The following is a 14,121-nucleotide window of genomic DNA, read 5'->3' on the forward strand; positions in this document are numbered from 1 at the left end:
GAACACAGCATATTTGTGTTTAATGTAAATAATATGGCATCTTTCATTAGGCTGCTCCAGTAAAAAAAAAACAAAAAAAAACGAGAGGCCGTATTTATTTTCTTCCGACGCCCACGTAGAGAGCGTTTGTACTTTTCATAAATAACATGCATACGTTATCCATATTCATAACGAACTGGACTTTTGATATTTAAATGACATCCATGTAGGTCATTGTAGATTATTGTCAGTGAAGTTATGTTTGCAATACGTATAGTAATTATGTAGAAAACTAGCAAGTGATAGCTTAGTGACAATATTAATAATATTTAGACAATAAATATTAGTTGATAAGATTGATACTAAGTAATTTTATTTTGTTTGACAACTTATTGGCTGAGATAAGAAGACTATCCTCTATACTGGGCTCTCTTTCGATTTTTTTCCTTTCTTTTTTTCTCTTTTTCCGCCCCTGTGCATCCGCGGGGTTTAGACGCCTCATTTTTGATGAACGCGCAAGATGAGCACTTGCCTGACCTTACGCCTGAACTAATAATCAATAATCACCATCAATTCAATCTAATAATCAGGTTGATTAGTAATAAAACGTGTGGCTGAGGGGGCGCCCTATGATGATCATGTTTAATGAACATTATGTTGTATTTCGCTTGTTCCGATTCAATGGGTAGTAATGGGTGGCACTAGAGCGCGCTCGCGCCCCTAACACAATTGTCGCCCTAGGCAACCGCCTAGCTCGCCTATAGCAAACGCCGGCCCTGCGGATGGGCTACAACAGCAGAAGACGGGTACCACCCATCTCCACTACCAATAGGAAAAAGAGGCTAAAATCTGCACAAGCTTACCAAAATTGGACAGTTGAATACTGGAAAAATGTCGCCTGGTCTGATGAGACATTCAGATGGTAGAGTCAGAATTTGGCGTAAACAGAATGAGAACATGGATCCATCATGCCTTGTTACCACTGTGCAGGCTGGTGGTGGTGGTGGTGGTGTAATGGTGTGGGGGATGTTTTCTTGGCACACTTTAGGCCCCTTAGTGCCAATTGGGCAACGCTTAAATGCCACAGCCTACCTGAGCATTGTTTCTGACCATGTCTATCCCTTTATGACCACCATGTACCCATCCCCTGATGGCTACTTCCAGCAGGATAATGCACCATGTCGCAAAGCTCAAATCATTTCAAATTGGTTTCTTGAGCATGACAATGAGTTCACTGTACTAAAATGGCCCCCACACCAGATCACCAGATCTCAACCCAATAGTGCATCTTTGGGATGTGGTGGAACGGGAGCTTCGTGCCCTGGATGTGCATCCCACAAATCTCCATCAACTGCAAGATGCTATCCTATCAATTTGGGCCACCATTTCTAAAGAATGCTTTCAGCACCTTGTTGAATCAATGCCACGTAGATTTAAGGCAGTTCTGAAGGCGAAAGGGGTTCATACACAGAATTAGTATAGTGTTCCTAACAATTCTTTAGGTGAGTATAGACTAGAGTATGTAATAATTTAAAAAATCATGCTAAAATCATTTAAAGGTGCCCTAGAATGAAAAATTGAATTAAACATGGCATAGTTTATTAACAAGAGTTCAGTACATGGACATCACATACAGTTAGTCTCAAACACCATTATTTCCTCCTTCATATGTAACTTGTTTATGAAAAACAGACAGAGAAAAACAATAAAATCATTTAAATAAAAAGCATTAAAATCAAATTAAAATAAAATAATTACCAAATTGAGATGAAAAAACGAAAATACACTGAATCCGTTTGAAGCTTAATGTTAGAACAACCGGAATAGTTTTTAGTCAAATAAAAATAGCAGGCTTACCTCAATCCACACATTGACTGTTTTTTAATTGTTAAAAAGTTACATGTCTAAGTGATGTGTGTTAGTCTGGAGCACAGCCTGTGCTCAGTCCTTGACAGTTAGACCTGTGGAAGAAAGCCTTGTTTACTTTCGTCTATCTCCGCAGCGCGAGCCTTGAGGCTCTGCGGATCTGCTGACTGCGTGCACATCTCGTCTGTTTGGGGAAGTGTACTCGACCCGTCCACAGTTGTGCTGTTCTTTGAAACGACAGAGAGGGCTACTCGGAGTAATTTTTCTATAAACTAACAGCGGTGAAAAGAACATATACGTGACAATGTTTACTTTAGTAAATGTGACCAAAAACACACTACGAAAAGTATTAAAGGCTTCCGATGGCATGCCTGGTGCCCGGGAATACAGAGACGCCTCGCTAGAGTGGCCAGCCTCAGGAAGCGCCTTTCATTTGCTTTCCTCCACCAGTCAGGAGCTTGTACTACTGCTGTATTGTAATACCGCGTAGCTAATTTTGCACATAACTTCGTCACCCTTTCTGCTGAAATAGTCCCACACAGTAGGCTTCTTCTTTCCCATTCCTTCATTTTGCAAAATATGTCTGTGTGGTCGCATGTATCGGCGTGCCCCGTGAGTTAACAAATACAGTTTTTTTTAACCATGCAGCAAACAAAAAACAAAAAAACCTTTAAACCGTTTTACTGATAGTGTTAACCGGTAGAAATTCTTACTATCGGTTAACGGTTAAGCTGTCAATATGAGCAATCCTAGTTCCCAGCGATCAACGTGGTGTAAAAACGTGATTCATCAGACCAGGCCACCTTCTTTCATTGCTCCGTATTCCAGTTCTGAAGCTCACGTGCCCACTGTTGGGGCTTTCGGCGGTGGACAGGGATCATCATGAGCACCCTGACTGGTCAGACACAACAAACTGCAATGCTCTGTGTATTCGGAAGCCTTTCTATCAGAACCAGTGTTAACTTCTTGAGCAATTTGATCTACAGTAGCTCGTCTGTTTGATCGGACCACAGGGGCAAGCCTTTACTCCCCACATGCATCAATGATCCTTGGCCACCCAAGACTCTGTTGCTGGTTCACCACTGTTTCTTGTACCACTTTTGATAGATAGTGACAACTGCCAACCTAAAACACCCCACAAGGGTAGTTTTAGAAATGCTCTGACCCAGTCGTCTAGCCATCACAATTTTGCACTTGTCAAACTCACTCAAATCCTTAAGCTTGCCCATTTTCCTGCTTCTAACACATCAAATTTGAGAACAAAATGTTTGTTTGCTGCCTAGTATATCCCACCAACTAACAGGTGCTGTAATGAAGAGATAATCAGTATTATTTACTTCTCCTGTCAGTGATCATAATGTTATGCCTGATTAGTGTATATGTAAGAAACAAATACAGTATGTAGAAATGCTGAAACATTTAGGGAAAGTTTTACTGCACTTCTCCTGTCAGTGATCATAATGTTATGCCTGATTAGTGTATATGTAAGAAACAAATACAGTATGTAGAAATGCTGAAACATTTAGGGAAAGTTTTACTGCACATGCTTCTTATTTTATAAAAAAATAAATAAGAAATACAATCATTGAATCTATGATTATAAGGGATACATTATTACATAGAATGTTTAAAAGAATAGTATTTTTATAAAATATGCAATATTATAATTAGGGGCCAAGCACTGAAGGTGCGGAGCCCCTCTTGAAATCGTTAGCGTTCTTCTTATTGTTATTCTTCTTCCGCTTCTTCTTCTTCTTCTTCCGCTTTTGAGTCTAAGGCAGCCCATAGAACCGCATGCAGGAAAGTTATGAAATTTGGTACACTGATAGAGGTCAGTACCAATAGTAACCACACCAAATTTGGAGTCTCTAAACCATTCCTTCTAGCGCCACCAACTGTCCAAAATTTCACTCATGTTTATGCTAATAACTTTTGAACCATAAGGGCTAGAAACAAAATTATTCTTTGCTCTGATTCCTTGGCTCAAGCCGATCCGATTGCACCCTATGACATAATTTTCCGTTATGTAAATTCCCGCCATTTTTTATCACCCGAAAATCAACTTTTTCAAACTCCTCCTAGGCCGTTGCTCCGATTTACACGAAAATTGAACCAGATCATCTTCTGACCATGCTGTCAAATTTTTTTTGGAATTCAAGTTGATTCGTCAAATCGTTTTCGATAAACGTGCAAACTAATTTTAAGTAGCGCTTGCAAAAACACACTAAAGGCTATATCTCCGCAACACTTTATCATATTCAAACCAAACTTGGTACGCGTCATCGTAAGCTTGACTTGAGGCAACATGCAGCGTTTCGGCGCAGCGCCACCAACTGGTCCGGAGATAGCAAAAATGGCTATTTTGGCTTATAACTTCTGAACCGTTTATCCAAAAAATCATGTCATAAAATCATAAAATTGGTCTCAATAGATTCAGGGCACCATGTCGAGTCGAATGATATCAGTTTTTACGATGTCAGCCATTTTGGCCGTCGGCCATTTTGAATAATGTGCTAAAATGCTGTATTTTACGAATGCATGAACGGATCGTTACGAAACTTGGTATGGGTCATCACCACGATGCCCTGAAGTAGCCTGAGAAGTTTCAAAACAGCGCCACCTAGTGGATAAATCTTATTTTCAAACGCTTATAACATTTGGGTGTGGTTGACATATTTTGATGTGAGTAACTTTTTTTGTCTCCTGAATCCTTGCTGAGTCCAACGATACCAAATTTGTGAGGTTTCAATGTATTGTTTGTGCAGCGCGTTAATTAAGTGCTTATAAAACATTAGCTGATATCTTTGAAACCGCTAGTCCAATCGAGACGAAACCAGCGTCAGAAAATCGGAAACATAGGTCGATAGCTATACGCCAATGCCCAAATCTCAAAATATTGATAGTAAGGGGTAGTAAAATCCAATCAAAGTCATGTGTCAGTCATTTTTATGTGTTTTTTGTTAGCTTCTTTGTTTGCTTCTGTTGCACTTGGCCCCGGTAATGGCTGCTTGCAGCTATATTTGTCTTTACTTTTGATAAATTTCATGTTTCTTTGGTGAATAAAGTATTAATATCTTTTTTTTTAATCGAACTGACCCTGAAGTGTGTACTATTAGTAATAAAATAATATTTCATCACCATTATTCTCATCATTACCAAAAAAATTTTTGTTTTGGGCTGTGTAAATTCAGAAAACAGAAAAAAATCTGTTTTTTTAGTTTAAGTTTAGGCTGTAGAAATATGAAACAAATACAATATTTCCTCATAGATATGCAGACACAGAAGGGCTGCCCAGCAGATGGAAGTCACTGCTGTCAGCACTTCTCATGTGCATTACTGAAACATTCCCTCACCCCACGCATTCACGTCTTTTCACTGCTCGCTCAGTCATGGTTATTATCATGCGTTGATATGGTCCATTTATGATAAAAGCAATCTACCACTGAGAACAACTTGTCATTTAACAGTGTCTCTTTATCCAAAGTGACTTACGGTTGATGAATGAATTTAAGTGATAGTCTTATCTTGGTCTAACACTGAGGAACACAAGAGTTACTGACCATTAAGGAGAACTTCAGGATCTCTATTTAGTCACTGGTCACTCCTACCTTAGTCTCAGCCTGGTACACCCATGGGGCAATAATTTTTTGTTTAAGATACTTAGTAACAATCTATGTAGGGTTCAGTAAGATTTTAGTAAGTAATTCATATTTTTATTCAGCAAGGAAACATCAAATTTATCAATAGTGACAGTAAAGAACAGAAGTTCATTGTATAAAGTATAAAAGTTACAAAAATGTCATGTGGCACTGAAGAGTGAAGCAATGGTTGCTGAAAATTCAGCTTTGCGATCACAGGAAAAAATTACTTAAAAACATCAAAAACTGTTTCTAAATTGTAATAATATTTTACAATATTACTTTTACTTTTTGAAAAAATAAATGCTTTTACTGCATTTAATAATGTTGATTCATGTTGATTTATACACAGTATCATTTTAAGAATGTATTAAATAAAGTGACAGTAATGACATTTATATTGTTACAAAACCTTTTTATTTATTAACTTTCTATTCATCAAAGAATACTTAAATATGTATCAGTTTCCTCAAAAAGATTAAGCAGTACATCTGTTTTCAACATTGAATGTTCTTTATGTTTGAGACTTTCAATATGTATAATGGTATACCTCCAAATAAACAACATTATATAAATAACATTATTTATAATGTTTATTTGTACCTCCATTTTAGGTACTTTATCATAATTGCAGTTTTGGTAACACTTTATTTTACAGATTCCTGGTTTCATATGTTACACATACTCACTATAGTAATATTAAATTATGCATAAAATATTACATGCTACTTACCATAAACCTAACCCTATTCTTAACTCTAACCCTATAATAAGTGTATGTTGTTAATTAATTTTACTCGGTGCATAAATATGTAAATACACTGTAACAAGGACACCTTAAAAAGTTTAACTGCAATTTTTCAGTTATTGCTGTTATTATTATTATGTTTTATTTTTCATCGTGTCACAAAAGCTGAAGTTGTATTGTACCCAGAGCATTCCTTTGAACCGTCTCCACTGTGTCCCTCCACAGGAGCTCAGGAGCCAAATATAATAAAATGTGGTATGCAGCGCTAGCTTTTGTCACACTGGTGCTGTTCTCCGTGGCGGTGGGAGCCATGGTGTTTATGATCAGGTTCTACACGCACGCAGAGGCTTGCTTCCTCAACAAGATCTTCTTGGGAGTCAATTGTGGCCTGTGCTTCATCGTGTCCCTGCTGGCCATCTCACCCTGCATTCAGACCTGTAAGTTTACCAAGATGCTTGGACTTCAGTGACCTACTTTTGTACTAACAAGCAGATGTTTGTTTGATGTCAGGCAAACAAGTTTATTCATAGTGCCTGGAGCTTTTCCCATGCCTGAGAGTTTTATACAATCAATAATCATGGATTCCAACTAAACAGACCAAAGTTAAAGGTGAAACTTGTAGTAATTTAAACTTAAGTAATTTAAGTAATTTAAAAGGTAAACTATATTACTTCCGCTTCAGCTGTGTGTGACTGTGCAGATGAATATGGTTATCCTACTGCTCATAAAACATTCACTTCTAGGCTGAAGAGATATAACAGGTTTAGATGGGAAAGCATTGCTTTTACAACATTTCAAATCACTCAGTTATCACTGTCTCCGGAAAATGAAGTTAATGTTGATTCTTGTTTTATTACGAGCTCTGTCACATTATTTTTGCCAAAGAGTCTCCTCTGTTTGATGTTTGAGATGTATCATGCTCCATGTCAACCTTTCTCGCTTGTTGTGACAGCTAACCTATGCCACCTCCTCACAATACACACGTCACATTAGCTGGAGCATCTTTTCTCTATTTATAGATATGATGAGACTCGCACTGGTGAGTGATGCATGTACACAATTTCCCACGAAAACCATCCCGTCAGGTGTAAACTTAAGCACTTACCAAAATAAAACACGTTTTAGAAGAAGGACTGATGTATTATTATTTAAATGTTAATTTTAAACTAAAAGTTTCAATGCTCAACCTTTCAGTAAAATAGTGTTTAAAGTTGGTATTTGTCAGTTACCACAGACAAATTCCTGTGGATGGAGTTTGCAGAGCTCAGCTCCATGTTAACCAAGTTTAGACATCACAGCATTATAATGTACAGTATGATAATTGAGAGTATAGGCTATTGGATATTCATATATTGAGATTTTTTATAAAGATTACATGTAAGAGTGTCATTAAATTATTAGTGTTGTTAAATATTAAGTTTAAGTGAGTGAAGGTGATCTAAATGTAAAGATAGGGGAAAAGAGCATGAACAATTAAATGTATAATATTGGCCCTTATATCCTATGTATATGAAACAATCTCTACTATCAATTATTTTATTTTTTTAATTAATACTTTGACTCAGCAAGGATGTATTTCCACAAAAACAGGAAGCAGTACAACTGTTTTCAACATTGATAATAATAAGAAATGTTTCTTGAGCATCAAATCAGCATTTAAGATATATTTCTGAAGAAATGTATGAGTAATGATGCTGAAAATTCAGCTTTACCGTCACAGAAATAAATAATTTTATATATATGTAAACAGAAAACAGCTGTTTTCACAGTGTTTTTGATCAAATAAATGCAGTCTTGGTGAACATATTAACCTTTCAAAACATTACAAAATCTTACCAACCCTAACCTTTGGACGGGAGGTAGTGTACATAGAGCATGATGTATGAAAAAGCCCTCAAACAGCCAAATCTGTATGTATGTTCTGCTATTTACCAATAAATCTGATGTTTTGCTTGATTCTCCAAACAGTCCAGCCCACCTCAGGTCTGCTGCAGCCCGCAATCATCACCGTCTACGTCATGTACCTCACTTTCTCAGCGCTCGCCAGCAAACCCATTGAAAGTGAGTGTGTCGCTCAGGTTCACACTTAAACACAGTCTCTCAGTCTGTCCTGGGTGTGTCTCTGTGGTCTGTGGTGTCTTACAGTTTGTGTGCAGACAGAGCAGCAAACATAGGCTGCAGTTGCTCCAATAAATGTATTTCAATCACCATTCTCAGACAGTTATTTCCCACACCCTTATTAAAATCAGTTGTGTGCTCTGTCTCTTTCAGCGGTGGAGGAAAACGGTGAGAATGTCACTGTCTGCGTTCTTCCTTTTAAATCGGGACTGAAGAACGACACGAACATAGTGACGGGCATCGGAACGGTCATACTGTTCGGCTGCATTCTGTACTCTTGGTATGAGCAATGTCAATTTTGTTTTCTGTGTTTCATCTCAAAGCAATAATTCACTCAAACATTTATATTTTGCCTGTGTTTTTGAGACAAATGTGATTTTCATTCTTTTGTGAAACAAAAATAGAGATCTGTCCAAACTAGGGGTTTTACTGTGTTATTTAAAAACTGAAACCTGTGTCACTCAAGTCTTGGTTTGTAATGACCTAAGCTAAACCGTTGGGGAAGTCTAGATTCTTTGGTCATGTGATGTATATAGATATACATGATCTTTGACCTGAACACCCTTAGTCTGACTTGCTCTGCATATTCCATGTTGAAATATTCTTTTGACCACTTTAAGAACCCTTTATGCCAAAAAGGTTCTATATAAGAAGAAATGCCTAAAAGGATTGCATAATGCTTTCATGTTTAACAGAAAGTATGTTTACAAGCTGTTTATTCATAACATTTAATCAAAGATGATTTATGAATTAATGAATGAACTAAATGCATAAAATTATCCCATGATGGGAACTCCTAAATGTTCTATATAAATTAAGCCAATTCTTGCCAAATTTTGTCTGAAAAAAAGGAGTAGCAGTAGTAATAGAAAAAGTAATTTCCTGGGAATCTTCCCCCTTGACCGTAAACTCAAAAAAAAAAAAAAAAAGATTCCAAAATCTTGTTCTTTCATAATCAGGCCATCTCTTGTGTTCCGCTGAAGAAAAATATAATACAGTTTTGAAAGACATTAAGATGCATATTTTACAGCATGTTGTATGTATGTAACTGTCCCTTTAAATAAGACCAGATGTTCTTAGCCTGGATGCAAATCCCCTTAACATGTTATTTAAATGGGTGATCCCAAAAACGATCCCTGGAGGACCAAAAACACATAATTATCTGGCCATATTCATTTAGATTTAAAAGCAGGTAGTCTGGCAGGAAGGGAGTGAAGATTAGAAGCTCTCATACTGTCAAAGACGTGAACTCACATGTGTTTCTCATTAACTGCAGACATGTCTGCTGAAGCTCTCTCTTTAGAGCCACTCCTCTCCACCAAAGCCATGATTCACAGCGATACGTGTTAGTTATCAGCACAGTGATTCATCGTGTGTCTCCAGTTAAAATGTTTTTGCCATATTTCCAGTTTTCGTGAGGCAAACAAAGCTTTAAAGCAGAAAAATGATCGGGTTCTGTCTGGATGAGTTCTAGTCTAGGGAATGTTCTGCTTTTACATTTGACGGTTACAAAAGAACACTGCCCCCATGTGTCTGATGCCATTTGAGTTGACATAAAAATACTCTTTCCCTCCAGTTTGATCTCCACCACCAAGAGGAGTACAGCAGCCTTGCAGGTGTACAGGAACGATATGCCTGAAAACGAGGTGAACATTTGCTGAGTCCTGTCTGCTGCGTTTATACATTACATCAAACTAAATCATCAATCATGCCTTCTCTCTTTTTTTCAGAGAGCACGCTGCTGCTTCTGCTGTGCTGATGATACAGGCAAGATGCTTTTTTCAACCAACACCTCTGAGTATTTTAGGACATCACTTGGAAGATTTTAAAAATAACCTATTTTCGATATATTCATTTGGATGGTTTACACAGATGAAAAGGGTAGATGGAGCCTCCAGGTGGTTTAGAAGTAGTACTACAGGGTTCATAAAACAGGTATTTTATATATATATAAATCTATATTTTTCCAGAAGACTATGATGATGAGAAGACTGCAGGAGGGCAGAGTGTGAAGTATGATGAGAGAGATGGCACAATCTACAGCTACTGGTACTTCCATTTTGTTTTCTTTCTCGGCTCCCTCTACGTCATGATGACTGTCACCAACTGGTTTCAGTAAGTATATTATATAATTTTTTTTTTTTATCTCTAAATTTTTCAGACCAGCTGTGTCATTTGCCTATCTTGAGTTATTTTTAGTAAGGACGGTTTCTACTCCTCAAAGAAAGTTGAATAATTAGGAAGTGAATTATGTTCAGTGGGTTGAATTGTTTTTAAGTGGTAACTCAATACAAACTTCAATATTTTTGAGTTTAAATTGTACTATTTAAAATCATCATAGATCTTGTTGTATAAAATAGTTAAAAACTAGGGCATTTGGAAAACTATTTTAAGCTGACGTAATTACATGTTACTACATGGTACTTACTACATAGTACTTACTATAGTAATTACAGTCAATGATACATTTTTACAAGCAACTAACCTTAAACCAAACCTTAACTGTAACTCTATAGTACATATAGAGAATATTACTCAGTACTTATTTAAGTTACTACATCACCTTAAAATAAAATGTAACCTTCATTTTAATTATAATTTTGGGTAACCCTTTATTTTAGTGTCCTTCTTACATATTTTACATGTACTTACGATAGTAATAACAGTGAATTATGCATAATTACATGCAGCTAACCCTCAACCAAACCCTAATCCTATAGTAAGTACATGTAGCTAATCAATATTACTCAGTACTCAAATATATAATTACACTGTAACAATGCCACCTTAAAATAAAGTCTTACCTAATTGTATTACTACAGTATTATTTACCTTCAAAGTTATTTTACCATCAAATTCCTTTGACCTAATTAAACCCCAGTATGCAGCACATGAGGGTTAAAGCCAGAAGGTCAGAGGTCACAGTGCATTATTAATATTTATACGATCTTCTCTTTTTGCAGTTATGACAACGCAAAGATCGAGAGGCTGCTGGAGGGGAGCTGGTCAGTGTTCTGGATCAAGATGGTGTCATGTTGGGTCTGTTTATTCTTGTACATGTGGACCCTGGTGGTTCCCATGCTCTTCCCAAAGAGATTCCAAGCCTAGACACCCTTCACCCATGATCCAGTATCACCACTGTCCATTTACAACTACTGTGTGTGTGTGTGAGAGAGAGAAAGTTAGTGAATTCCTTTTTTTTAAGGCTCAAAGGCTGCTTATGTTTTGTTTTAAATTCATTTCCATTGAGATTTGTTACAGAAATCATGTTATGGTTGCTCCCACGCTGGTGTAGGGCTCTTGTTTACCTCATAACATGAAGGTGTAAAAACAAAGCATTGCTCAGGCTCACACATCACCTGTAAGTGTCTTGCTTGTTACGCTTTTCTTTTGGTAGCTGAAGAATTCTATGCAAATCCAAAACCCATCTGTGATTTTCATTCAAGAGCTTGTCTGTGTTTTTGAGGTGATTTTTTTTTATGTAATTTTGTGTAGTATTTTTTACTAAGGTTACAAGACTTTTCATTTGAGTAAATGTATCTATTTATTTAATAGAAAAATATCTCACCTGATTAGGTAGGACACTGCTGCCTTGCAAGACCACAAGACTACGCAGTCTATCAGATGTTTGCACTCGTGGGAACAAACCAGCTGAGAAATGACTGTGCAAGGTTACTCCTGTATATGTATGTAAATAGATTTACTCATATGAGACGTCTTGTTACTGTGTTTATTAAAACACCCTCATAGCTTCATTTTAAAACCGCACCCATGTTTCCAAATAAGTCTGCAACATTCCTAGTTTCCTATCTTTCGGTTTCATCTTCAATCTCAGGTAGTGATGAATGCTACATTTTTAGCATATGGTATTTCCTGTGAATCATACCATACCTAAGTAAAGCATGTGACTGCCATTCCCAGTAAAGGTTCGTACGATGATTTGAAATGGACAGGGAAAGCCAAGGCCACAAGATTATGCACCAAAAACCTAAACTGCCACGCAGATTGTTATATGCATGGCCCACAACAACATTGAATCTATAAATTGTTCTTTCCCATTTTTGTTACCTTTTAAATGGTGCTTTTAGACCATGGATGTCCTATAATATTCTATCTCAGCTCATGCACTAGGCTAACAAGCATGCCATTTGTCAAAGAACACGTTTATGCCATATTTTGTACTTATAAAGCATTGTTACAGCTCTGTACAGCTATTGTATTTAATCTTTCAGAGGTTTTTGTTGCTATAAGTGCATGTTTGTGTTTATTGATTGTGGAGTTTGGTTTACATAGATACAGGAGCTGCCCATATTAGACGTACTGTAGCATTCCTGATGCGCCCTGGTAGGAAAAAAGTGGTTAGCGTTGCCGTCGATGAAGGAAATACAATCTAGAACTGGAATTATTTGACATTTTATGGTTATTTCCTGTGTAGCAGTGTAGCTGCCCTAAATGTTTTGACCAAACAGACAAACCAAAATCTCTTCAAGATGTCTGAGTCTCTCGCTTTCTGAATAACTTCTCTCAAATGCCCTAAAGAAATCTGTCTGATGATGTTTTTGTAAGTTGAGTAAATCGAGAAAATGATTGCCTTAAACACTACATGTTACATCTGCATCAAGCTATAAGAATATACATTTATGTAACCTGTGAATAATTTGGTGCTCAGTATTTGGTTTAACAAGTGTTTGTCTGGATTAAACATTATGCTTTCTTTTATTTACAAATATGCTGAACATAAACGTGACATTTAATTGCAATATGTGCTTTATGTAAATAGTCTTTTGTAAAGATGACCACTAGATGTACTCATAGTATTGCAAACAAAAGTAATCCTGCGCTTTGTGCTGTCCTCACTAATTTTGCATGAAGACATTATAATCCAAAAATATGTACAGTAAGTTTAAAAACAACTCTTTTCCTCATTTATATGCCTTGATTTTTATTATTATTTACTTTTCCTCATCATTTCAATATTTTATAAAGGGTCAAACTGTTGTTACTTAGGATCAAACCAATATTCTTTTTAGTGTTTTTATTGGTATTTCCAGGTCTTTCAATAAAAAGACAAATTAATAAAATACTGTAGTCTGTCACTTTATTTGATGTTTTCATATATGAAAAGCAGAAATGTGTCATTTGCAGGTGGATAAAATAAAATCTAATTCAAAGGAACTATGTAAGAAATGTATTTCAATTAATCATAAAATGGCCCTGATATGTCACTAGGCAGTAATAAATCATGTTCATTTCAAATACTTCTATCACTGACAACATTAGTCCGGCCAGGATATTGTCATTTAAAAGTTGTTGCAGCCCTCAACTGATATTGATGTTGACATGTGTTTTGGCCTGAAGCTCCGCCCTCCACCTATCGATCAATCACGAAGTCAGTAGTGTGTCGGCATCCGGGTTGCCAGATCTGCTCTAGTTACCACAGCTGCAGCTACAAACGTTCCTGCTGATCCTGCAGCATATCTGGCAACCTGGAGTCAAGGGGAGGGGGAGAGGGGGATACACCACTCTTGAAAGTGATTGCACTACCAGTTTTGGCCACAATCTTACATACACTTCCTTTAAAGGTGCACTATGCAACTTTCTGTCCACTAGAGGGCCCTATTCAAAAAATTGGCGCCTATTCAAAGGCGTAGATGGCGCCAAGTTTGAGCGCAGTATCTTGGGACATGTGGTCTTTACCTCACAGCCGGTGGAAAATAGGACACAGACAGAAATCATGTTCATGGATGCGGTTATTAACGTTACTGTAGTATG

General features: G+C 37.0%; 1 protein-coding gene across 2 annotated transcripts in view; it reads left to right on the forward strand.

The window, feature by feature from the left end:
* Nucleotides 1-13,424, forward strand: part of serinc5 (serine incorporator 5) — a 29,577-nt gene extending 16,153 nt beyond the window's left edge. Inside the window, exons 6-12 of one of the 2 annotated variants that reach the window (XM_067438162.1) lie at nucleotides 6,457-6,668; nucleotides 8,200-8,292; nucleotides 8,503-8,629; nucleotides 9,926-9,995; nucleotides 10,080-10,116; nucleotides 10,323-10,464; nucleotides 11,313-13,424. In XM_067438162.1, coding sequence (XP_067294263.1) covers nucleotides 6,457-6,668; nucleotides 8,200-8,292; nucleotides 8,503-8,629; nucleotides 9,926-9,995; nucleotides 10,080-10,116; nucleotides 10,323-10,464; nucleotides 11,313-11,457 — 826 coding nt within the window. In that variant the 3' untranslated portion in view covers nucleotides 11,458-13,424. Of the gene's footprint in view, nucleotides 1-6,456; nucleotides 6,669-8,199; nucleotides 8,293-8,502; nucleotides 8,630-9,925; nucleotides 9,996-10,079; nucleotides 10,117-10,319; nucleotides 10,465-11,312 lie in introns of both variants that reach the window. The other variant, XM_067438161.1, reaches the window with a different exon arrangement.
* Nucleotides 13,425-14,121: the final 697 nt, after the last annotated feature.

Source organism: Pseudorasbora parva, chromosome 3, assembly GCF_024679245.1.
Source record: "Pseudorasbora parva isolate DD20220531a chromosome 3, ASM2467924v1, whole genome shotgun sequence".
Lineage (NCBI taxonomy): Eukaryota > Metazoa > Chordata > Actinopteri > Cypriniformes > Gobionidae > Pseudorasbora > Pseudorasbora parva.